At 38.7% G+C, this 25,439-nt stretch overlaps 1 protein-coding gene across 2 annotated transcripts in view; it reads left to right on the top strand.

Moving 5' to 3' along the window:
• DNAH10 (dynein axonemal heavy chain 10) overlaps positions 1–25,439 on the top strand; it is a 49,050-nt gene that overhangs the window by 5,618 nt on the left and 17,993 nt on the right. For both annotated transcript variants that reach the window (XM_085075404.1, XM_085075402.1), the window contains exons 9-51: positions 221–415; positions 565–735; positions 1,420–1,596; positions 1,939–2,109; positions 2,729–2,898; positions 3,613–3,764; positions 4,147–4,311; positions 4,774–4,981; positions 5,857–6,013; positions 7,158–7,634; positions 7,785–7,943; positions 8,276–8,401; positions 8,474–8,576; positions 8,809–8,987; positions 9,141–9,352; positions 9,654–9,810; positions 10,223–10,456; positions 10,558–10,680; positions 10,810–11,043; positions 11,542–11,765; positions 12,260–12,529; positions 12,626–12,809; positions 12,976–13,110; positions 13,521–13,673; positions 14,233–14,421; positions 14,512–14,658; positions 14,838–15,029; positions 15,186–15,304; positions 15,468–15,626; positions 15,924–16,059; positions 16,189–16,311; positions 16,726–16,860; positions 17,164–17,377; positions 17,856–17,975; positions 18,899–19,044; positions 19,456–19,608; positions 19,938–20,198; positions 20,839–21,011; positions 21,335–21,428; positions 22,447–22,614; positions 22,902–23,090; positions 23,722–23,893; positions 24,798–25,001. In XM_085075404.1, coding sequence (XP_084931530.1) covers positions 221–415; positions 565–735; positions 1,420–1,596; positions 1,939–2,109; positions 2,729–2,898; positions 3,613–3,764; positions 4,147–4,311; positions 4,774–4,981; positions 5,857–6,013; positions 7,158–7,634; positions 7,785–7,943; positions 8,276–8,401; positions 8,474–8,576; positions 8,809–8,987; positions 9,141–9,352; positions 9,654–9,810; positions 10,223–10,456; positions 10,558–10,680; positions 10,810–11,043; positions 11,542–11,765; positions 12,260–12,529; positions 12,626–12,809; positions 12,976–13,110; positions 13,521–13,673; positions 14,233–14,421; positions 14,512–14,658; positions 14,838–15,029; positions 15,186–15,304; positions 15,468–15,626; positions 15,924–16,059; positions 16,189–16,311; positions 16,726–16,860; positions 17,164–17,377; positions 17,856–17,975; positions 18,899–19,044; positions 19,456–19,608; positions 19,938–20,198; positions 20,839–21,011; positions 21,335–21,428; positions 22,447–22,614; positions 22,902–23,090; positions 23,722–23,893; positions 24,798–25,001 — 7,630 coding nt within the window. The remainder of the gene's footprint in view (positions 1–220; positions 416–564; positions 736–1,419; positions 1,597–1,938; positions 2,110–2,728; positions 2,899–3,612; positions 3,765–4,146; positions 4,312–4,773; positions 4,982–5,856; positions 6,014–7,157; positions 7,635–7,784; positions 7,944–8,275; positions 8,402–8,473; positions 8,577–8,808; positions 8,988–9,140; positions 9,353–9,653; positions 9,811–10,222; positions 10,457–10,557; positions 10,681–10,809; positions 11,044–11,541; positions 11,766–12,259; positions 12,530–12,625; positions 12,810–12,975; positions 13,111–13,520; positions 13,674–14,232; positions 14,422–14,511; positions 14,659–14,837; positions 15,030–15,185; positions 15,305–15,467; positions 15,627–15,923; positions 16,060–16,188; positions 16,312–16,725; positions 16,861–17,163; positions 17,378–17,855; positions 17,976–18,898; positions 19,045–19,455; positions 19,609–19,937; positions 20,199–20,838; positions 21,012–21,334; positions 21,429–22,446; positions 22,615–22,901; positions 23,091–23,721; positions 23,894–24,797; positions 25,002–25,439) is intronic.

Here is a 25,439-nt window from a genome sequence, read left to right as displayed (position 1 = left end):
TTATCTAACAACTGAAGTGCTGGGCCTGTAGATTTTTGCTGTGTCTTGTAGATTTTTTCAGTGTCTTGTATTACAATATTTGAAATTTAAATCGCAGCACAAACTGATCATTATCTGTGTGGTTGATATTTTTGAAAGGAAAAATTTAACAATGATGTGTTAAGTGGCAGAAAAAAGTATTAAAAAGAAGGCTTTATGGTATGTTCTTCTGAATTGGTAGGTCACTGAAGAGCTTTACAATATATTTATTCCTGAGCTGATAACAGTGTCAGAAAATCCAAAGGGTATTGATGAACTCCGAAAAGAAGTAAATATACTAACTAGTCCTATGGAAGACCTGACATTTGACCCTTTCAGCATTAGAAGTGCACATGACTGGGCATTAGTTATGGAAGAATTTAGAGAAGATGTTTCAGTAAGTACCATATACTGTGTTTCCCAAAATATAGTAAAAATAAGCTTGACTGCTATTATTAAAAAGTATTTTCATTTTGCCACCTTTTCTTGGTTTTGCAGGATGAATTTCCAAGTGACAGGGTTTCTTTGCTTTCTTTCTTTGTTTAGGATATTGAAGAAAAGATCAAAAGATTTATTGATAAATCTTTTAAGACCTTTAGATCATCAGAAACTGCGTTTGACATGCTGTTAAAGTACAAGCGCATCCAGATTCGTGAAACTATTAGTAAGAAGCTCATGATGAAGTTCAGTGATGTTTTGAACCGATATTGTAAAGAGGTATTTAATTTAGGGATTTCTTACCTAGTACATGAAGTTCTTTACCTAATGAAAACCATAGATCTCTGTTTATGTCTAAATACCTGTGTGGTGTCATTTACTATCTAAAAGACTGAAAACTTTTATTAATAAACATGAGAAATGCTCTTCTTTTTTTGGAGCCAAATGGAGAAATAGTCTGGGTAATTTGCTGAAATGGTTGTGCACATCTGTGCATGCGAGACACTCTGTGGGAATCAGAAGGTGCTCTGAGTGCAACAAGGCTTGTGGCTATTCCTGCACCTTGTAAACAGTAGCTCAACAAGGAGACCTTCTGGAGAAAATGGATCTTTTATGCCCTACAGCTCTCTTGTGATGGACAAGTTCATGGTATGACCAAAAGGTGTCAGAAATCAACTTTGGAAGGCAGAAATAATTTCTGACATGTAGAAGCCTGTATGTTGGAAAGCTTTTCATGTCAGCTTTTTTCTTGATATTTCAAAGAACATTGAGCTCAACAACAAAAACTTAATCATAGCAAAAATACTGCCATAATGGCAGCTCCATGAGATAGAGAAAGGAGGACAAAAGAATTATTTTTATATTGCTGCTGGAATTAGCGTCAGAGCTTGTGCTGTGTGTCAGACAGCACTCATGGACACATAGTGGAAAAATGATTATTTGCAATATTTTATTCTCTTCTAGGTCGAAATTGTTAAGCAAATCTTTGTTGAGAACCTCAAGAATCCACCTCTGTACAAGAACCATCCTCCAGTGGCTGGAGCAATATCCTGGTCTCGATCCCTTTTCCATCGGATCAAACACACCATTATTCGATTCCATGAAGAGGAGGAGTTGCTTGCTACTGAACGTGGAAAGGAAGTATGTTGGGTCTCTTGGTACTTGATGAAGTACTTTCATTATTCACTTCTAAAGATGTGAAAGTGCTCTTTGAGGGGAAGTCCCAAGTCTTTGCACACAGCAAGCCATGTTAGATGTGAAAACTGGATTGGAACCTTCCCAGTGTTTCCCAGGGAGACAGTGATGGAATCAATTACATAATTCAAGAGCCCAGATTCTCCAGTGCCTGCATTAATTACAAGGTGTTACTTGTTCTCTTATTTAATAAAAACCAGAAACCATATTTAGAGACCATATTAGGATGGGTTAGTTCAGCATTTTTCAGGGTCTTTAAAATGAGTTATACAGGGTTTTCATTTCTAGGTGAAACAAATATATCTCCAAGTGGCCAAGAAAATGAAAGAGTATGAAGATGGAAAGTACCATCAGTGGAGAGAGGGGACAGAACAGAAGCTTCCATTGTTACTGAAAGATACTGTACTGACTGTTGTCGCTGATGGGGCTGCAACAAATGATCCAGAGACTTCTGAGCAGGTGAGATGTAGGAAGATCATATACCAGGCTTCTCTGTGGAGAAGAACTGAAATCTACCTGATGATCGGCGAGAATTTTCTGAGAGTAATATTTTAAGCACAGATTTAGAAAAAGTTCTGAGTTCAGAATTGTTTGTGGTCCTTTATAAGACATAGTTCCTGAATCACCTGGCAACTGGCTGAATGTTGTTTCTCTAAGTGCTCTTCTGTGCTGTGTAGTTCCTGTTAATTTTTAGGTTTTGGTACATTTTTGGGACATTGCTACAATACTTGGAACTGAAGTTAGGTAGATGCAGATTCTCAGTGGGGATCTTGCAGAGTCCTGTTCCTATTAAACTTTTGTCTCACTCAGAATTTCCACTGGGATTTCTGTTGTAATGGGTTGCAGCAGTGTGTAAATAGAGGTAATTTTGTTTGTTGCTTGTGATCAACAACTGAAAGGTAGTTGTGTGTAATTTCTAATCCTAGAATGCTGAGGCTGCTGTCAAATTTTAAAGGCATTTCCACAAGCTCTGAATGTCAGTAATTCTGACTTTTACCTGCTGCTTTATCAAATGTCTCCAAAAGCTCACCTTTACCTTGTGCTTCCCTCCTTTCTGCTGCTCCTTCTTGTGTTGTAGAGCTCTCCAACAGAGGAGCCTGTCACCACCAAGAAAAGTGTCTGCTTCACTCTGAATTTTTCTCCCGAATTTGAAGAGATTATCATTGAAACAAAGTACATGGAACAGCTAGGGTATCCAGTCCCAGAAATAGCGAGATTTGTGGCATTACAGGAAGACAAATACCTTAGGTAAGGCTGTAACAGAATATCTGCTCACATACAGATTTATGGCAGAATTTCAAATGATTTCACTCCAAATCAGAACAGGCCCTGAGTCATCAAATTTTGGAAATACGAGAGCTCTTAGTGCATTTTTTTAAGGATACAATTACTAATGGCCATGTTGCACCGGTAAGATTTTCTCTGGCACTCTCTGCATCCTTAATGTTGTAGGACTGTTATACAAATTAACAACTCCTCCTCTGCGAGGAAACAAGGAAAATAATTTGTTTTGTGATGAATTGTTACTGTAATTTAGATTTCAGCTCATTTAAACTTGTTTTTGCTTTCTTCCTGTACAGCCTTTAATAAGTCAGTTGTGTCCAAATTATCACAGACATTTAGCACACAGATGTGCCAATAAGTCCCTAACTGGATTTTAAAGTTCAACTGCTCAGTTTACTTATGTGCTTCAAACTGAGGCTGTCTCCATAACTTTCTGAGCTGGGGCTGGAGAGGTTTGTCCAGCTACTATTGGAGCCATATGAAACTCTTGTTTTCAGCGGGAAATGAATTACATTTATAATCAATATATACTTTCTGATTAGTTCTGCAAATTTTGCTTTATATGGAAGTCTGAATAGAATGTTGGAAATTCTCTGCTCTTTGATGGAGTTTGAAGCTATTTCTCAAGAAAATCATAATTTTTTTGTTTTGTTGTTTTGTGTTTGTTACATTCCTTAGGTACACAAGTAAATTGAAAGCCGTGCTGGATCGCTATCACAAATTAATGGAAATGGTGAATGAAGCAGAAACCAAACTTCTTGATGACTATATCCAAGAACTCCGGACAATATTGAAAGCAGGACACAGAAGACTCACGTGGAAGTCCGTAGGTAATGGAGATACTATTTTTAAATAGCCTTAGATACTTATTTTTAGTTTAAAAGCTCTCCTCAATTCTGCAATCTATTTTTTATGATTGCAGAACATATAATACATCCTATTGGCAAAAAAGCAGAATAGCAAGTTAAACAAATTCTGATCCAGGAGGGTATTTCTTGTGTTTTTATTCTGTTTAAAGCACTGGAGATGGTTAGGAACCTTTAGCTAAGAGCTGTAAGGGAGCTAGATTAGCTGAGTAAACATCTAATCTATGATTCTGCAGAACCTTGGTTGATTCTTAAAGATAAAACACATCTGGTTGTGAGAATTCTGATGCATTGGTTAAATACTTCTTAAAAGAGAATAAAACAAATGGTTGTGATTTATTTCAAGGTATTGGGGAATTTATTGTCCAATGTACACAAACCATTGGGAAGTTGGAATTAATTGTCCATCACATTCATAACATTTCTGAAGATATAAGCAGCAAACTTCGGTCCATAGAATCAACAAATCTCTTTAAGTTTCCACATTCAAAAAATGGGGACAAACTTCCTGGTAAGTCTTTCTATTTTCATTTCCAATCTCTGTGATGTTTTATTTTTCTCTATCTGCCACTTCATGGTTTTAGTTGCTAAGATAAACACTGTTAATTGTTACCAAAACCAGTTATAGTAATAATTCAGTGTGTAGCAGAGAATGGAACTGGTTCCTCAGATGGAAATGGCAGTGAGCTGGTTGTCTGCCAGATCTCTCTGTCCCTTGAGTGGTTGATGGATCAAATTTCTTTCAACGCTTCATAGTTGTAAAAAGGTTGCTATTAAATAATTGAGTCCACATAGAATCTGTATTTCAGAGGGCTGAAATATTTATAAATTAAGCATGACTAAGTGAAGATCATTTTTATCATTATGTAAGATCAATTTCATGTTCACAAATAAAGCCCAGGTAATTATTCCAGTGTATAAAGCTGTTATATCTTTTGCAATTAATAATGCTATTTTTTTGTATCTGTTGCAGGAGCAAAAGAATTTTTTGACTATGTTAAGTGTGAACAAGCAAAAGATGTGGAACACATGGTTAGAAAGTATTCTGCAGTTCCACAGTTGCTAATACAAGTGGAACGACGAGTTGCCAATACAAACAGTGGCAAATCTCCAAAATTAGCTTCCTATTATGCATACTGGGAAAATAGGATTTATCAGGTGTTGACACAGTTAATTGTGAAGTAAGTCAGTTATTTGCTTTAATGGGTTTCCAGTCATCTTCAGGTTTTTCTGGATCTGTTGATCCTTGTGTGTACTGACATTCTGATTGAACCCATCAGTGACTTATAGTTTGTGGCAGATTTGTATTTCTACTGATTTTTTTTCCTGTGAATAATGGAGAACTGATAACAAGCTACAGAGGAAACCCAAATTCTGAGAAAATGGCTATTGGCATGTTGTTGGCAGAAGAGAGAAATAAGGCACGTTTTCTGCAATGTGTGTAGTTGCACTTCCCTGGTTTATCTCTAAAATCAAAGTTTTGTTTTCCTAAAGAACATAATTTCAAGAACTTGGTGTCTGGCTGCCAGGTGCCTCCCCATACTGCAGGGGACATGAGTCCAAGAGCAAAGGTTTTACTTTTTCTGCAGTGGCTGAGGCCAATCCTGTGGCAAGATGCTATGAAGGCTTCTATTGTAAGCAAGGAATTATTATAAGACAGCATTGCAGCTCTGTTGTAATATCTGTCTAAGCTTCCCATCCATCTCTTCTTCCCATGATGCATGTTTTGTACTCTGATCCATGCTCAGCTGAGTTTGTTGTGCTTTCTTGTCTGGGCTCTTGCAGTGGAGTTGACCATAGTCCCAGGATCTTTTTGCACCAAAATATCCCCATTCATTCCTTCTGACAGCTTCTTTTAGCAAGTCAAGCTTTTGCATTAAGTCAGTTTAGTGGGACAGTTTTGCTCCCAGACACATCAGTGTTTCCAGCTGGAATCGGTGGTAACTCAGTTTGCAGATCTAACCAAACACCTGATAATTGCAGCCTTTCTTGGGCATTTCCCCAGGGGCAGCACCTGATTATTTCTATCTTTGACACTATTTTTTCCCTTTCTCAGGAACTTAAAGGTTTTTAATGCCACTGTTCTTGCAAATACACCGTTGTTACAAATAGAAGCTGTTTTATCTGATGCTGAGGTAACCCTGCAACCTAACGCCAGCGAGATTGAAAAAATAACTGGGCAATCTATCCAAGACACTGTTGAGGTCACTAAGGTGATTTTTGATAAAGATTTTTTGTTGCTGCTAGAGTTTGCTTGTGATTATAATGAACTAAACTTGTTTTATGTTTGGGTAAGCATAAATGTCACAGGGGAGATTTGTATTGCTTTATCTTGAAATCAAAATATCCAGTACATTGTTCTAATTTTACAAACTGATGATCAAGGGAAGAAAAATCCATGCAATTTTTACCCAGGTAAAATTGCTGATTAATTTTAGCAGTTTTGCCAGTGAAAGGACATGAATTGGTTTTATAAATCAGTATACATCAGAAGGAAGTACTTTTCAGGTTGCACCGCAGATGTCTCTTTCTGATGTATGAATAGGCTGGTGGAAAAAGGAGCATGAATGGCCTCCTCTACATTACATTTCATCTTAAAAACAGCAGAAAAGCAGTTCAGAAAATGTTGGAGAGGAGCATCTAGGACACATCGAGGACAGCAAATACCTAGATGAAGTATCTAACTTACTGGCAATGATGTAGCAGTATTTTCCTGCATAAATTGTTTCATATTGAACTGCTTTCCTGAAAAGAAGCCAAATAATGTGACAATGTTCCTGCCCTGTGCTGATGGACAAATGATTCCAGATGTCACCTGAAATGAGCAAATTTAGATGAAGTGTGCTTTTTGTGCTCAGATTTGCTGTTTTGCTCCACTGCTTCATCCAGGTTGTTTGATCTAAAACCTTTTTCTCTCTGTCATGTTATATTGTTGCTCAGCAGAGATTTTAGAAGCAGATTGAGTAATGCATGGAAAATTTTTGTTAGGATGAAATTAACTCTTCTCAAGTTGATGGGAAAGTGTGATCTCTTTTTTGCTGTCAGAAAAACAATCAATTTGAGAAATCATTCACACCACTTGCTACATTGTGTCCTAAATAGTGGTGAATTTCTTCACTGTAAGATTTCTCACACATTGGAATAGGCTGCCCAGGGAAGTGGTGGAGTCACCATTCCTGGAGGATGTGTAGATGTAGTACCTGGGGACATGTATGATTTATTGGGTGACTTGACAGTCCTGGATTGCTTGGACTCCATGATCTTAAAGGGCTTTTCAACCTAAATGATTCTATGAATGACTTAACTAGAATGACTCAACAAGGTAACTGTTTTCCAACCCTGTCTTTAAAACTGCAGCATTTCATACGATGGATGCACGGTACGTGTATTGAATGCCCTCCTCAGCACGTCCAGGCAGATGAAGTTGTCACTTTCAGCTTTTACAGTGATGTTTCCCAGAGCCCTCTGATAATTGAACAGGCTGCTCTCATCACTCAGAATATGCAGAAACTCCTGGCTTCTCTCAACAAGTGTTTGAACCAATGGGAGAGGTATAACGTGCTGTGGAAATCAGACAAAGGCACAGTCCTGAGCACTTTAGCTGCAGAGAAGCCTGCTTGTGTTATCTTTGATGAGCGCTTGCAGTTCCACATGAAGGTAGCTCAGGAAGTGACTCAACAGCCCTTGATTAAAGATGAACAATTTATCAGGCTTCACCTGGCTCCTTTAGCCTCCGCAGTGGAGGAGAATGCTAAAGGCTGGATGGTGTCACTTGGGAAGTTGCTTAATGAGTTAACAAGAGAGGAGCTCTTCAGCCTTCGAGATGAGATTCGGGTAGGTGTTTGTTTTTTGTTATCTTTATCACATAGACTGAAAATGAATCTGGCATGCTATTTGCTTGTGTTTTGTGTTTGACTCATTATTATAATTCTGCCTAACTGTTTTGTCAGTGTTGATTCTGGAAATTATCTTTCCTTTTTACAGAGGTTATCAGAGAACGTGAATAGATCTCCCAATACCCTGGACGATCTCAGAGTTGTCCTTAGCTCATTTGCCACGGTCAAACGCATATCCCTCGAAGTGGAACTGAGATATTTGGACATTGGGGAGAGATACAGAACTCTTGCAATGTACAATATTGCAGTAAGTGCATGTCTCATCAAACCTTTCAGATCTGAGCTCAGCACAGTTCCTCACATGTAAATGAGGAAACATTTTCCTTTTAAGATGTATTACAGAATTACAGTATTGTTGAGGTTTGAAGGGATGTCTGGAGCCTGTCTAGTCCGGACTCTGTTCTCAAATCAGTATGTCCACTTTATAATGGACATATGGCATGTGTTTAAATCTGGTTGAGGTTGCTTCAGTATTGTTTTTGTGTTTTGCAAATTTATAATGCGAGCACATGTTCCTCACTTTCTTGTGAAAGTGTGTCTACTTATGTCTTGTGAGAGGTGCTGCTTGTTTTGTTTTAGGTAGCTGAAGAAGAGCAAAAGATGTCTGACAATCTTAGGGAAGCATGGGAGACCGTCGTAAAGGAAGCAACAGAAGTCAGTCGCAACCTAGATTGTAAAGGAGGTGTAAAAGAATCATTCACAAAGGTAATATTCGTAATTAGTATTGAAAACAATTAGAAATGGAAAGGAAAACTATTTAAATGCTGTTCTCTTTAGCTGACACAGCAACAAGTTGAGGAATACGGCAAAGAGACAGAAGAATTTTTCAAGAGACTCACGACTGTGGGGCCTGGTTCTGTCGGGGATGATCTTGATAAAGGTAAATGGATTAATGTGTGTGAAGTGAGGTTTTGATAATATTAGTCTTGGGACAATTAAAATTTTATGTCAAACAAGAAAACTGTGCTTTCCTTGTTAACATACAAACTCATCAGCCGGGAATGTGAACATTTTTAGTACTAGAACATCTCCAGACTATATGCAAATTCTGTCTTACTTATTTCCCATGAGCCCTGGGAAATTGATCTAGAAAAATTCCTCTCCTTTCCCAGGACTAGAACTTATGGCTATGTTTGAAAAAGAATTGGAGAGACTGGAACAAAGGCAACGGGAACTAGGCAGTGCTGAGAAGCTTTTAGACTTGCCAGGAACAACATACCCAGCCTTAATAAAAGCACAGAAAGATGCAAAAGCTCTGAAGCAGGTCTATGACATTTATGCAGAACAAAAAGTGAGTATCACACTGAGTCTGCAGGGACACATGTGTTCATACACAGACACACAGGAAAGGTGGGAGACAGAAGAAGAGGCTGCATTGTCCTCTGGTTACTGTCAATTATGTTTGAACCCTTTGTATGAAATAAACTAATGTCCTTGTTTCCAGGCAGCTAAAGAAGAATGGTCTCAGACACTCTGGATAAACCTCAATGTCCAGCTTCTTCAGGATGGAATTGAAGGATTTCTGAAAGCCCTTCGGAAGCTGCCCAAACCAGTGCGCAGTATGCCAATAGGTGTCCAACTGGAAAAAAAAATGAAGGCATTTCGAGACTCTGTTCCTTTGTTGCTTGATTTGAAAAATGAAGCTTTAAGAGACAGGTTGTTTTGATTTATTTACATCCACTATATTTATAAGTATTTGATATGTTTTGTTGGAACTTTCAGTTTCCATTACTGGGGTCATGCCATGTCCTGGGGCTTGGAACTCTGTTTCTGCCTAATGAACTTTTAATAGCATGCAAGGTGACTACAATGACTGAGATACTTTATATATTCAAACTAGTAGTTTTTGTTTAAGCAGCAGAGTGCTAAACGTGATTTCATTATTATGTGTTATGTTAGACTTGTTTTTGGTTTCTACTGTGTCATGGTGGTAAACTGATGTATCAATTTAAAACAGGCATTGGGAAGACCTTATGGAGAAAACAGGAATAAGGTTTGAAATGAAAACAGAAACATTCACTTTGGAAAATATGTTTGCCATGGAACTTCACAGACACACCAATGTTATCAGTGAAATAGTTGGAACTGCTGTTAAGGAACTTAGCATTGAGAAGGTAATGTATTGAATTAGAGAGTCATAATAAAACTAAAAAGACGAGGATTACAATGATCAGAGTTCTATTTGAAATTTTTAAATTGGTGGGATTGCAAATTTGGCCATCTTCAGGGAGCTGCCTTGATGTAACTGATGGCAGCTAAGATCTATAGCTCTGTTAATGAGCTCCTACTGGCACAGAATCCTTGCAGAATTGGCTTTGGCAGCAGCATATTGGATTTCTATGACTACATTACAAGGATCCATTCTTTTGCTATCATCATGTTTTGAAATTGGTCTTTCTTTATAAACCGGAGTCAGAAAAATCTGTGCAAAAATTTTGCTGAATTCGTTGTTTCATTTTTTTGCTAAGGTTATAGTTCTTCAGTTTTTGAAGACTGAAAGATGACTCTTTTTATGCTTACATGCAGGGAATGAAGGAAATAATAGAAACATGGGAAAATATGAAATTTCCTGTACAAGTGTACACCAAAGGCACTGAAACACGAGGCCATATTCTCGGATCTGTAGAGGAAATGTTAGAGATTCTTGATGACAACAGCGTCAATCTTCAGAGTATTTTGGGCAGTCGATTTGTGGGTCCTTTCCTTTCATCTGCTCAAAAGTGGGAAAAAACTCTGTCATTGATTGGTGAAGTAACTGAGGTAGGAGAAAAGTGCTGGACTAAATAATTAATGTTTGTTATTTATAATCCAGATTTTCCATTGTACTTCTGTTTCCTCTGACGATAACATTTGATTCGTAGATCTGGATAGCAGTTCAGAGAAAATGGATGTACCTGGAGAGCATCTTTGTCGGTGGAGACATCAGATCACAGCTTCCAGAGGAAGTAAAAATATTTGATCGTGTAGACAACATGTTTAGAGAGGCAAGTAACTGACTTCTATAAGGATCTGTACTTCTTGTGCTGGTTGCATGCTTTGTCATTAATTAAATATCATTCAATATAACCTATTGCTGTTCAACATTTTCTAAACTTCCTTTTCTCTCTGTATAGATAATGGCTGCAACTGTAGAAGACCCAACAATAAAAAATTGCTGTGAAGCCCCAAATCGTCTGTCAGACCTCCGTCATATAAACGATGTGCTGGAGAAGTGCCAGAAAAGCTTGAATGATTATTTGGATTCCAAGCGAAATGCTTTCCCGAGATTTTTCTTTATATCTGATGATGAGTTGCTCAGTATCCTTGGCAGTGGCAGTCCACTCTGTGTCCAGGAACACATGATAAAGGTACAATATCTGGCTTTCCACAGTGCCTTGTGCTTTTAGGTGCTTTAAAAAGTTTAAAAGACTGTACCATACATGCTCATATGGGTGCATGAATATTTTTTGCATATGAAGAGTATCCTGGCAGCATCTTGAAAAAGCTTCTGAATAACCAGATCAAATCTGATGCTCAGCCTCTCCTGGCTCTCACACTGGTTAGTAGCAGTTATGACAGAGGAACATTCAATATATACCAGAATGATCTATCATTAAAGATATTTCCTCATAAATTGTAGCTCCTCCTAGATTTTTATTTTCTGGAAAAAGAAATCAGTGTCATTTGGGTTGATTATCTGCTTGATATTCTGCAGTTGGGCTGCTGGGCTATATTATCAGCATTTGTATTTGATTACTTAGGAGTCAGATCCATTTCTCTGGAGGATGGCTGGGGGTTGGATACACTGATTTCTTGGAGGCTTTGTTTCTAAAATGACAGTGAATTTCTTTGTTGGTGCATTTCAGATGTTTGATAATATAGCCTCGCTGAAGTTCCATGATGGTGACAATGATGAGAAGATTGCCACAGCCATGATCTCAGCTGAGGGGGAGGAGATGGAGTTCCGGGAGGCTGTCCCTGCTGTGGGCAGAGTGGAGAACTGGATGACAGCAGTGCTGGAGGAAATGAGACGAACCAACAGACGCCTCACCAAGGAAGCCATTTTTCGATATTGTGAAGACAGAAGCAGGTGAAACAATTGGTGTCAAGGATAACACAAATGACCTGATATGTTATCATGAGCCTGTAGTGATACAGAAAAATTAAGGTGTAATTTTTAAATTCATTCACAATTTAGTCTGTATTTCTCTATGTGGAGGGATATAAATACATTTACATGCACTATTTTAACTAACTATGAAGAATGTATAATCTCTCATATCTCTTTTCCTAAATCTTGAGTTTTATTTTTAGTGTTGTATGTTCAGTATGTTTTTCTCATGATGAATTCCACTTGGCAATTTTATACATGGAACAGGCAGCTTTTCTATAAGAATATTTTGTAGGCTTTTGAAACCCCACAGCATGCTTCGATAAAATTCTGTATATCTCTGAAAAATTGTGTTGTAGCTGTTGCAGGAACAGGAGGAACTTCTCTTTTGTTGTTGTGTGTTTTTTCTTTCTTGATCAGTTACTTAAAATAAACAGTAACCCAGCCTCCCTCACTATATGTGTTTTCCATAGAGTTGATTGGATGTTGCTCTTCCAAGGCATGATGGTGCTTGCTGCTAATCAAGTGTGGTGGACTTGGGAGGTCGAGGATGTCTTTCGGAAAGTGAAAATGGGAGAAAAGCAGGCAATGAAAATTTATGCTACAAAAATGCACAAGCAAATTGATGACCTGGTTACCCGCATTTCAATGCCCTTGAGCAAAAACGACAGGAAGAAATACAACACTGTTCTCATCATCGATGTACATGCCAGAGACATCATCGATATATTCGTAAGAGACAGGTAAACCTGAGCAACTTCTGAGCAAACTTCTGAGCAAATACCAAATGCCTAAGTTGTATTGCCATCCTTTTGGCTCACGTGAGCTCTGTGGTGCAGCATTCTGCAGGCTCAGGAGTTCGAGTGGGAGAGCCAGCTGCGGTTTTACTGGGAGCGCGAGCCGGACGAGCTGACAGTGCGGCAATGCACCGGCACCTTCTCCTACGGCTACGAGTACATGGGGCTCAACGGGCGGCTCGTCATCACCCCGCTCACCGACCGCATCTACCTCACCATCACACAGGTGTGTGTGCAAGGACATCTTGTAACAAGAGCTTGAGAGACAATGTAGAGTGAACTCACAGATAAGTTTAATGGTTTTGGTACCCAAGGGTTCATTTGTGGTTTTGTTACCAGCCTAATACAAATCTAATCCAAGCTTTGCTTTGCTTTTTGGTCTGTCTTCAAAGGCTCTATCTATGTATTTGGGAGGAGCACCAGCAGGGCCAGCAGGTACAGGGAAGACAGAAACAACCAAGGATCTGGCCAAAGCACTGGGCTTGCTGTGCGTAGTGACAAATTGTGGAGAAGGCATGGACTTCAAAGTAAGAGTTAAAGAGCAGAAATTGGCATTTTCTCAGAGAACACAGATCTTTATCAGTGCTCAGGATAAGGACATACTCTGAACTTCTGCATAAGTACCTCCCTTAGAGATACCATGCTGTTTGATAATTAAATTTAGTAAAAAAATGTCAATTTTGAATAAATTCCTGAAGGAATTCTAGGCCCTTTCAAGTAGGGGAGTAATAACTGTATGATATGCATTTGAGTTTATGATAGGCAGTCTGCATTTGGCAAGCAATTATTGCAAGATCTTGAGATAGATTGCTAACTTCTACATATATCAATATCCAGAGGTTTATCCAGCACTAAGAGTTTAGCATATTCCCAAGTTTTTTGGTGCTAATGCTTTATATATTCATTGCTGAGAAGTTTTTCTTGCTGTTTCTTTTAGGCAATTGGTAAAATTTTCTCAGGTCTTGCCCAGTGTGGAGCATGGGGATGCTTCGATGAATTCAATCGCATTGATGCTTCCGTGCTTTCAGTCATTTCTTCCCAGATTCAGACAATTCGAAGTGCTTTAATGAATAAGTTGAAAAGATTTCAGGTAAACATTAAAAAGGAAGAGTAATTGTGAGGGCTGATCTTGGTTTTCAGGCCAAAATTCAGGGTTAGACCCTATCATTAGATCAAAGAGCTGCTGCTTCTGTAATTCATTTGTGCTGAACATTTCAAACTCCAGAGTATGTACTTTTCATTTGAAAGATGTTAAATCCTTGCTGATTGTCTAATCCTTTGCTAGGTTCTTCCTTTGTGAAGTGAGATAAAAGTGATCTTAGTAGGATAATAGCAAGTAAATGGGGTAATAGTCCAGTAGTAATGAGGAATAGGAGTAATTTAACTTGATGTGGATTGTGAGGTTTTATTTACTGATGCTTATTGGATCAAAAGCCTCAGACAGAAAATTTGAGGCTTGTGAAATATCTTAAAAAAGGGTACATTCATCCTACTGTTTGTATTAGGATGAATGTCTAAAGCAAAATATCTTAGCAGTTTGTCCTAAGTGGGTGCCCCAGTATTACTGGTTTTCTCTTTGTGCAAATAGTTTTGTTTTTTTTTTTTAAATTCCTTATTCACATTGTTCTAATATTTTCTTATGCCTTTAGTTTGAAGGACAGGAGATTTCGCTTGATAGCCGCATTGGCATTTTTATTACAATGAATCCTGGCTATGCTGGCCGGACCGAACTCCCTGAGTCTGTAAAAGCTCTGTTCAGGCCTGTGGTTTGTATTGTACCAGATCTTCAGCAGATCTGTGAAATAATGCTGTTTTCTGAAGGGTTCCTTACAGCAAAGGTAAGAAAATTTTATTGTTACCCATATCCACATTTGCATGGCCAGTAGCAATATCCCCATTTGTGATAATCTAAATTAAATCTCAAACAGGTCCTTGCCAAAAAGATGACAGTGCTGTACAAGCTGTCAAGGGAACAGCTTTCTAAACAACATCACTATGATTTTGGACTGCGGGCCCTTAAGTCAGTGTTGGTGATGGCTGGAGAGCTGAAAAGAGGATCAGCAGACCTCAGTGAGGTAGATTTGCTGCTTAGTTACCCTGGGCATATAATCTTTTTCACTAGTAACTGACACCAAAAAAACATGTACTGAAATAATCAGGCAATAGTTTTTAAAGATTTTAAGTTTTGAAGTACCTCATTTTAGGTAATTAGTTAACTGTTTGGTAAAGATTGATTTTGCTATGTTTTGTCTAGGATGTTGTACTAATGAGAGCTCTGCGAGATATGAATCTTCCTAAATTTGTGTTTGAAGATGTACCTCTCTTCCTCGGCTTAATTTCTGACCTGTTTCCTGGCCTGGATTGCCCTCGAGTCCGCTACCCTGACTTTAATGATGCTGTGGAACAAGTGCTGGAAGAACGGGGTTATATTGTTCTACCAGTCCAGGTATAAAAAATTAGGTTTTGTTGTAAACATGAGGTTGTAGGTGCATTGTTGCACCGTGGAGTGGCTCCAGGAAAACTTACCTGATATAGATCAGCTGCTAGTCTTGTCCACAAACAGTTATGGCAGTAGTCTACTGAATCCATGTTTATTTTTCAGGTGGATAAAGTAGTTCAGATGTATGAGACAATGTTAACTCGTCACACTACAATGGTGGTTGGACCTACTGGAGGTGGCAAAACAGTGGTTATTAACACTTTGTGCCAGGCCCAAAACAAGTAAGTATAGAATTTGATACTTGTAAACCAGGCTATAAAATGGCACGGTCTGTGTTACCCAGTCCTGTCCAGTCCTGACAGGATCAAGAGCTGCCCAGCTGCTTGGGTTAACGTGATATGGTAGTGTGTCACTTTACTATTGCTTTTCTTGCTGTGTCCTTAGGCTGGGATTGTTTACAAAGCTTCATGTACTGAACCCTAAAGCTATGAGTGTGATTGAGCTGTATGGAATCCTTGACCCTGTCTCACGAGACTGGACAGATGGAGTCCTGTCAAACATTTTTCGGGATATCAACAGACCCACTGACAAGAAAGAGCGAAGGTAGGCAGCTAGAAATCATTGTGGTGGTTTTGAGATACTGGGGTTTACATCAATTAAAAAATAGAAAATTGATATGGCACTATTTAAAAAAACATAGGTTAAATAAACAGAAAGTGTCTAGGGGTCTTTCTGTCTCCTATGAATTTCTAGCCTTAGTGAAATTATGCAATTATAAAAAATGAATGGTAGACTTCAAAACACCTGGTCTGATGCTGACACCGTTGATGACACTTCTGAATTGGGAAATATGTTAGTAAAATCAGAGATCAGTCAGTGCTCCATGGCTCTTGTACACAGGTACATTCTCTTTGATGGAGATGTGGATGCTCTCTGGGTTGAAAACATGAATTCTGTCATGGATGACAACAAGCTATTGACTCTGGCAAATGGAGAGCGGATTAGGCTTCAGGCACATTGTGCTTTGTTGTTTGAGGTAAGAAATGACTGTACCATTTAATACTTGGGAAGGGTTAGATACAGATGGGGCTTCAAAGCCTGAAAAGCAGTTACTGTGGCTGGTCTTTGCTTAAGTGTGTCATTGTCTTGTGTGATTATTTTATAGGTTGGGGACTTACAGTATGCATCTCCTGCCACTGTATCCCGCTGTGGAATGGTTTTTGTAGATCCTAAAAATCTGAGATATGAACCCTACTGGCAGATGTGGGTCAAAAAAAGAGAAGATGAGGTGGGATTTTCTGCACTTGTTCAGACAGTATTTGTACTTAACTCTGATCTGTAGACAGCTGTAACAACACTGTATAAAGGCAGTCTGATTTTTCTGACAAGAGTTAACAGTAAGATTGCTTAGGTGCTTGTTTCTTATATTTAGTTTAAAAACTCAAGTCCACAGGAGCTGAAGTAAGACAACTTAGTTGCTATCACCTGGTGAATGCTGGTCTTCACTTGCTGAACACCCAGTCCATACAACAATGTCACATTTTTTCATGTGGCTGTACCCTCTCTTTGGTAGAAGTGATGCCTTCAAGAGCAGTCATACCTGGTCAGCCAGGTTTTGATGATAAGCTCTGCAGTCAAAAATTGTCTTTCCAGGTTTCTGTGTGCTGAATTATTGTCCTTTTTTTTTTTTTTTGTTCCTTAGCTGGAGAGAGAGGAATTGAATCGTCTCTTTGAAAAGTATGTGCCCCCCCTTATTGATATGATTGTGGAGGGAATTGTGGATGGCAAACAGGAAGGAAGGCTGAAGACCATTGTTCCTCAAGCGGATTTAAATATGGTAAGAAACAGAGAATAAAGATTGAACATGTTTAACTAAAAGGAAAATGGAATAATGGAGAAAGTAAAACATTCCCAAAGAAAGCACAGGAGTAGAATCTGTGATGAAATGTCAGTTTGCTAGTGATGAGAACAAAGAGACACAAAACCAATCAGCACATAGCTCTTCTACTGAACTTAATGCACATAGCAATAGGTTCACCTGTAAGAGCAAGAGACCAGCAATCAAGTGAAAACATATGAAGAGTTTTCATGCATCTAAATGGCAGCAATTTTGTTTACAGTTTTGTCTTTTTTCCAACAGATTGTGCAGTTAACTGTGATGCTGGAAGTCCTACTGGTACAGTCTGAAAAACCTGATGTTCTGGAGTGTTTTTTCTTGGAAGCTTTGTATTGCTCCTTAGGTGCTTCTCTTCTTGATGCTGGGAGAATTAAATTTGATGAAAACGTTAAACGTCTTTCTGGCATGACTGTTCTTGAGGATGAGGATGTCCTGGCTAAGCCAGGGCAGCTGCCAGGTAGGATCTTGTCATAACTTAATCTGAATCCCATTGATTATATTAGAAAAGGGATAGTTTTCATGAAGGCAGATCATTATTTTCCTTCCAGCTAGCTGTCCTGGCTTCAAAATATGCTCCTTGAGGGGCTCTCAGTGAAAACCACGTAGAGACACTGATGCTGGATGACTCTCAGCTAATGGTCTGTCTTCACAGAGCACTTCTCTTCTATGCCAAGTTGAAGAGATAAACAGTGAAAGGAAAAACAAAATGTGAAAGGAAAGCCAGTAAGAGGTGCTTTAAAAGTGATAGTATGACCCAGGTGCTGGAGTAGAGGAATTTTGGTTGATGTCTTAGTGGGTTAAATGACTTGTAAATAGAACAAAGTGTTGCCCAGTTTGGTCTGTAATCTTATCCTTCGTTTTCATCTCAATCAGATTGTTTTCTTAGGAAATATTTCAGTGTCCTAAAAAACTTGCAGTTGCTTAATGGTTTGCAGGTCAGCTGCCAACTTTGTATGACTTCCATTTTGATGGATCTCAAAACACGTGGGTTCCTTGGACGCAACTTGTTCCTGAATATATTCATAATCCTGAAGTGAAATTTCTTGATATTCTAGGTGAGTATAAGATAAAGTACAGTGATTATATGCTTTTAATTCATAATGTGCCACCACTGAGTGCATGGCACTTAACATGAGACATCTTCTTTCTCTACTGAAAGTCATCTACTCAGGTTCTCTTTCTTCAAGTTTCTTGTGATGGTACAAATCAGTTTCTTTAATGTTCTTGTCATAGTAGTTTAGCAGTAATAAGCTGATGTTTACAGCATTGTGTAATAAAAAAAAGAGGAAAGGATGAAAGCATGTTTCAGTTAATAAGGCTTGTTAGGAGTTAACAATGCCTTTTAGAAGCCAGAATAGCAGAAGATGACCAGTGTGCTCTAGAAATTCTAGGAAAAACATCAGCTCATGATTCAAATATTCAATAGATAAAACCAATGTTCTTAGGGCTGTTATTGATTCAAGCATTGCCTAATGGAGCTTTTCATAGTTAAGGACAAATTTAGCCACATCAATTTACAGTGATACTCCAGCAAGCACAGGTTAACCTCACTAACACAAGAGATAAATTTATGATCTCTGAAATTGCTCCAAATGGCAGGCTATTCACATAGAAAAAAAAATTCATCTCTGTAGAGTTCTGGGAAAATGTTTTTGATCCAAATAAATCCTGATTATATCCTTGAAATAGGGATTAAATGGAGTTTAACCAAACCATGACCCCCCTATATTGAAGGTAACTTTTCAGTACATATATATATATATATAATAAAAGATCCCAATGACAAAGACTGAAAAGGGATAGTTAATCAATTAAAATTTTCTTTAAACATTGTTAGTGAGTAGATAATTCAGATAATGTCTGTGCAACTGCATGTTAATACCTTGTGAGTGTGTTCCAGCACTATTCTATAAATACAAATCCCCCAGCTGTAGTGCATTTTCATTTAGCCAGTGATTGTATTCATGCTCTTTTTCAGTGCCCACAGTGGATACCACACGCACTGCTTGGTTACTGGAACAGATGGTGAAAGCAAAACGCCCAGTTGTGCTTGTAGGTGAATCAGGAACATCTAAGACAGCAACTACACAGAACTTCCTAAGCAATCTGGACAAACAGCGTAATGTATGTGTGAGGCATTCTGCCTTGTTTGTAAAACTGCACTGTCATTCTTTGCCCTTGTGTTAAATTTGCATTGTGAAGCCTGAGTCTGTGGGTTGCAATATTGACTTGGGGAACATGATTGCAAGCTCCAGACTCAAAGTGTGTGAATAATTTGAAAATCCTTCAGGATCAAAGATGTTTTGTCCCCCTCTACCTTGTATAGACTCAGTTTTATAAAGTAAGAATATATTATCAAAGTGCTAAGAATGGGGTTACTTTTCTTTGTCATCTCTAATTCAAGTGAATAATGGACCAGAGAAGCATTTCCTCTGTCTAACAGTCTAATACAAAGAATATTTTCGAATGCTCTAGTAAAAAAAAAAAAAAAGAACAGATTAGAATCCATACTTATCCATGTCTTCCTGTTTGCAGCTGGTGCTAATAATTAACTTCTCTTCTCGTACAACATCAATGGACATTCAGAGAAACCTGGAGACAAATGTAGAAAAACGAACTAAAGACAGTTTTGGCCCTCCCATGGGAAAACGTCTCCTTGTGTTCATGGATGATATGAACATGCCAAGGGTAAGCTGTCAATAGTTTTGCAAGGTAATATAGAAACATTTGGGTTGGCACTGGTATGGTCCCTATGTGCACAAATGCAGTGTGCATTTAGTTTACCTCAGAGAAGAGGCACTTTTCCCATAGGAGACATCGGGATGAGTGTTCACAATCAGTACCTGAGCTTTACCAAGTGTCCCTTAGTCCCTGTAATGTTCTCCCAAGTATGGAACACAATATTCCCATATTTGGAGCATGTTCTCCCAATATGGAACACAATATTCCCGTATTTGGAGCATCAGTGTGCTGATGTACAGTGCTTTGATGTAACCTGACTCTTGTGTGTCCCACAGGTTGATGAGTATGGCACACAACAACCCATCGCCCTACTGAAGCTGCTGCTAGAGAAAGGTTTCATGTATGAGCGTGGTAAGGAGATGGGCATTAAATTTCTTCGAGACCTGGGCTTTATTGCTGCCATGGGCAAAGCTGGAGGAGGTCGGAATGAAGTTGATCCTCGCTTCATCTCACTCTTCAGTGTTTTTAACATACCTTTTCCATCTGAGCAATCACTGAAATTGATCTACTCCTCCATCCTGAAAGGCCACACTGCGGTAATTTCACTGTTTTTAAAGGATTGCTCAACAGGTTTATTATTTTTAAGTAGATATTTGTTTCTATGTTGTTGCAGAACCTGAAATCTTCTGTTACCAGTTTTTTTTATACATAGACTCTCACACAAACCTTTCCCTTCCTCTTCTCTTTCTGAATGTGTTTTACATTGTTTAGATAAACCCTTGGGTAATATGTAAACATTCAAGCCAGCAGATAATTTATAAACCTGAGGCTTTTCATAGGTTGAAATGTGTGAATGATTTGGTTTACAGTTCCTGTAAGCAGATACATGAAGATCAGCAAACTCTTTCCTGAATGACTGTGAAAAATGTAATATAATGCAATAGACTGCATTATTAGCAAGGTACCCTCAACATTAGATAAGAAAAGAGCTGCTAATTTTTCTGCTATAGAAATGCTGTGGGAATTCCAGTCACTGAGTTTGATGTTATCTTGAGCACTTGGCAAGTTCCAGAGTGAAGATGGAGCCTGCCCTAAACATTTAACTGCAGAATGTTCAAACTACAGAGAATTTTTGAACTAAATGGGATTAAAAGCTGGAAAGCAGATTATGTTTAATAGCAGTGAGTTCTGTCTGGGGAGTCTCATGAAAGCACCTCTTATTTTTCATGTTTGCAGACCTTTAAAGCATCCATAAGAGCCATCTCTGACAAGATTACGCTGTGTACTTTGGAACTTTATAAAATGATTATTACTGACCTACCCCCTACTCCTTCTAAATTCCATTACATTTTTAACCTGCGGGATCTTTCCAGGATCTATAATGGACTTGTTCTTACAAATTCAGAGAGGTAAGAATAGATAAATTGTTGTTAGTGGTCCCACATCTGATTTTTTTGGTATATCTGTGTGAAAATGGGGTAATTTGGGACATTAAATCAGTCACATTTAGTCACTTTTCATTAAACCACAATGAGAAATAGAACATCCTAAATTGTAATCTTACTCTCGATACCAAACCAGAGGTAAAAATGCAAGAAAAGTAGTTATGAAAAGAACCAAATCAAAAAGAGTAAAAAACTCAGTCCAGAGTTTGGTCCCTGTTATTAACCATGTGGCTGTAGGAATCACATCAGCTCATTTGGTGCAGTCTGATATTTTGATGTTATTTCAGGTTTTTAACAGTCACCCAGATGGTGAGAGTTTGGAGAAATGAGTGCCTGAGGGTTTTCCATGACAGGCTGATTAATGAAGAAGACAAAGAATTGGTGAGTAATTTCTTTTCCAATTTTTAGTAGTCACTGACTATTACTATGGCAATTAATTTGCAACAGCAACATTACCAAGTGTTGGACTCAGGTCTTGCAGTCCGACTGCAGACTTGTCTAAGCAATATATTGCTCATTGATTTAAAACATGGCCCATGAAAGTTTTTTTCCTAAAACAATTTGATTATGGCAGACTAAGAAAGCAGATCTGCTGAAGCAGTGGAAAGTATCACTTGGTTTGCCTCTACAGGAAAATTGATTGGCAGAAGTACAGGTGACAAAGTGTGAGAGCAGTACAGGAGAAAACTCAGGAAATCACTTCAAGTCAGTATTTTCCTTCAGGAAGGATTGTACCAGAATGTGACTGGGAATAGAGCCAAATTCTTAAGCAGTGGATTCAGTTTTGGCTGTTATGCCAATTGTAAAACGCTTCAAATTTTGTCTGAAAACACAAAAGAGAGCAATGCCAATTTTAAACCCTGAGATTTACGAGAGAAAATGGGGTAAAGTCTACTTATGCAACTTGCTTTGCTTTGGAAGTTGCTTAGATGAAAAGAGGTAGGTTAAGAAGGCTTCAGATTTTTCTGGTTAAAACTTTCTCCTCTAACATAGAAAGATATATCTCCAGCTCAATTTTCACAACTCAGAGTATTAATGCAGACTTTGAAGCTTTGTGAGAAATATCTCTGGTGAGATATCTATGAATGCTGAAAAGGAAAGTTTATTAATATGCTGTTTACACCAATATATGAGGTTTTTTTAACAGGCTTATCTTTTTTTATTTTGATGTTCTACAGTCAATTGGCTTGAACCATTCTTGAACTGCCTATTAGATCATTTTAGATCATACACAGAACACAAAAGAAGGCTGTAATCTTTGGATCTTCTAGTGAATTAAGTATCACCTTGAAAACAGTCAGTATTTGGGCAAGAATCTGCGTTATCACCCTACTGAGTAAAACTGGATTCACAATCAAATGCTTTGTTGTGTTGCCTGACTTGTTTCATATCCTTGAAGGTACAAGGCCATGTAAAATCCTTGGTGGAAGAGCATTTTGAGGATGACTTGGAGAATGTCATGAGGGATCCGATTCTTTTCGGAGATTTCAGAACAGCCCTGAATGAAGAAGAACCTCGTATTTATGAAGACATCCAAGACTATGATTTAGCAAAAGCTCTCTTTAAGGTAGAGTGCATCAGCTGGGAACTGTGCCTGAGGTATGGCAGGAGCCTGCCTCAAACTGTAGGAAATCTGTTCTCTTCTGTGTGCACATAGAATTTTAGGTGCTTTGGTGCCCATTTGGGGTTTGCAGTAACGAAAACTGAGGATCAGCTGCAGTCAGCAGTGTTTTCTGATAGTTGATATACCCTGAGGAACGGGAAAGGAAAAATGCTGCTAAATGGGCTGTTTTATTAATATTATTAATGGTTTCATTCGTTTCCTAGTAACATTCTGTTCACTTTTCTCTGAAGGAGATTTTGGATGACTACAATGAGTTTCATATTAAAATGAGTCTGATTCTTTTTGATGATGCTCTGGAGCATTTAATCCGTATCCATCGCATCATCCGGATGGACCGCGGGCACGCCCTGCTCATCGGGCTGGGAGGCTCAGGAAAGCAGTCCCTAACGAGACTGGCTGCCCATACAGCTGGATGTGAGGTTGGTGACCCTGTGTCTTAGCTGGGAAAAAAGACAAGGAAAGTAATATTGTGATTGGGATTTAACTGGGGATGGGGGTGAGTCAGTTAGTCAGTCAAGATGAGATCAGGCTGGCAGCTCTTCTGTGTGGAGAGAAACCCAGGGTGAGGTGATTGCCAGGAGGTCCAAGCTGACTGTGTGTGATCTGGGCAGGAAGTTGTCAGTGCCTGAATCTGGGTTTTGGCACTGGAGAAAGAAAACAAGGATGGGTTTGGCAAAGAACAACTGATGGTCCCTAACTACTGCTGTTGATATTACATGTATTACAGCAGCACTCCAGTGCTGCTTGAGAAGCCTTATTGTGATTGATACTGTATTATTTCAGAGAGGAAATGTTCCTCTCAGAGGCACTTACAAAGGCTTGCAAGGAAAGAACAAAAAAGGATGATGAACACAAAGCAATTTTGAAAATGGAAGCCTGCAGAGTTATACAAATGCAATTTTAAAAAAGAATGTAGTGCATAATTTTATTGATACTTTTACTGATGACTGGGGCCAAGCCAATGCCCTTGATTAAATCTAATTGAAATTTCAAGTTACCATCATGTCTTGGGACCATTTGTGTCTTCTCAGTGTATGTTTTTATCCTTAGATATTTGAGATCATCTTGTGTCGGGGATATGGAGAAAATAATTTCCGAGATGATTTGAAAAATTTGTACCAGAAGCTGGGTATTGAGAACAAGTCAGTGGTCTTCTTGTTCACAGATGGCCATGTGGCAGAAGAGAGTTTCCTGGAACTCATCAACAACATGTTGACTTCAGGTGCCACTGACAGCCTCTCTGCTTGTGACTCATAATCTCAGCTGTACCCTTGTTACAGCTATTACTGGTTCGCCCTGTGCCCTCTGCTGCTTTATTTAGTTATACCTTTCAGTACTACCTGAAATGATCTTGGCCTCAATAATGGCTTTCTGGAATCTTCTTACAGTCATTTATATGTGTCTGGAAAGGTTATAGGGTTTGTTCATGCTGGTGATGATGCTGCAGGAATCTCAGATTTCTTCCAAGACTGGGGGATAACTTCAGCTGCATTTGGCCATAAACCCACCTTTTGTCCAACTGGCTTTTGAATAGCATTCACCTGAACTGCAGCAACTGTTCATATGTATATTTATGTATATATGTCTTGAAATGTAGTTTGGTATCTTCTGGAGTATGAAACAGCTGAAAATGAGCAGCAGCTGGCACTTTGTGACCACCCTCTCTATAGAAGTTTCTACACAGTCTGATGTGAGAACAGATGTGTTAATTTTATCCTTTTCCTTGTTCTCGTTTTCCCTGTCCCTGGTCTGTCATTAGGTTACTTATGCAGTATTTGCCATGAGATTGAGAGAACAAAAATATGAACTGATGGTTCATAGACAGTAATGAAGGTTTTCTTTGAAAAGTGAAAAGTACTTTATGTCCTTGTAACATTTTTATGTGTTGCTGAAGCCCAAATAAAAAAGCATTAATTATGCCTCTAAATCCTAAGTATGGCCTATTTTCCATGATGGCTATGGCAAGGAGGAGAAGCATAGAGAGATGAATTGGTTCATTCAAAACTACTCAGAATCATTTTTTCAGAACTAGGTTTAAAATTGGTTTCTCATCTGCCCTATCCCCAGCCATATGGTTTCCTCTTACTGGTTGTTCTCACTAGCATTCTTCTGTCCTTATGTTACAGGAATGGTGCCAGCCCTTTTTGCAGATGATGAAAAAGACTCCATACTAACTCAGGTTGGAGAAGAAGCTGCTAAAGCTGGTGTGAGCCCAAGTAAAGAGAGTGTCTGGCAATATTTTGTAAGCAAATGTGCAAGCAACCTTCACATTGTCCTGGGAATGTCCCCAGTTGGGGACGACCTGAGAACGTGGTGCAGAAATTTCCCAGGTATCAGTTGTACACACTGCTTAGTCCCTTCTCTGTGAAATACAGATTTACAGGCAAGAGAAAATCTCCAGTGGACACTGAGAGATGTCTGGCAGCTAAAACTAAGCAAAGCAGGTTTCATGATTAAGGATTTGCAAAGCATTTTTCTTCCAGTTAATTACCACATATCAGTGAGCAATATTGATTAGCATTTATCAGATCAGTTCATTTTCCAGCTGAACAGCTAGAAATCAATTGGTCATCCTCACTGAACTGAAAACATTCAGACTTTATCTGCTGCCTCTCTGTAGTTTACAGCAGAAAGTGTGGTGTTGAGCCATTGTGAAACTAGGATGGTGGTCGGAGAAATATTTTTGTATCCAAAGCCAAAAAAAGGTCTTGGTGAGAAGGACACCCACAGAGAGAAAAACCACCTGAGCCTGGCAGATGCTGCAGGTG

This window comes from Lichenostomus cassidix, chromosome 15 (assembly GCF_008360975.1).
Source record: "Lichenostomus cassidix isolate B80296 chromosome 15, HeHo_3.0, whole genome shotgun sequence".
Lineage (NCBI taxonomy): Eukaryota > Metazoa > Chordata > Aves > Passeriformes > Meliphagidae > Lichenostomus > Lichenostomus cassidix.
Note: the sequence above shows the minus strand (reverse complement) of the source record. Positions and strands in the feature narration are given on the sequence as shown.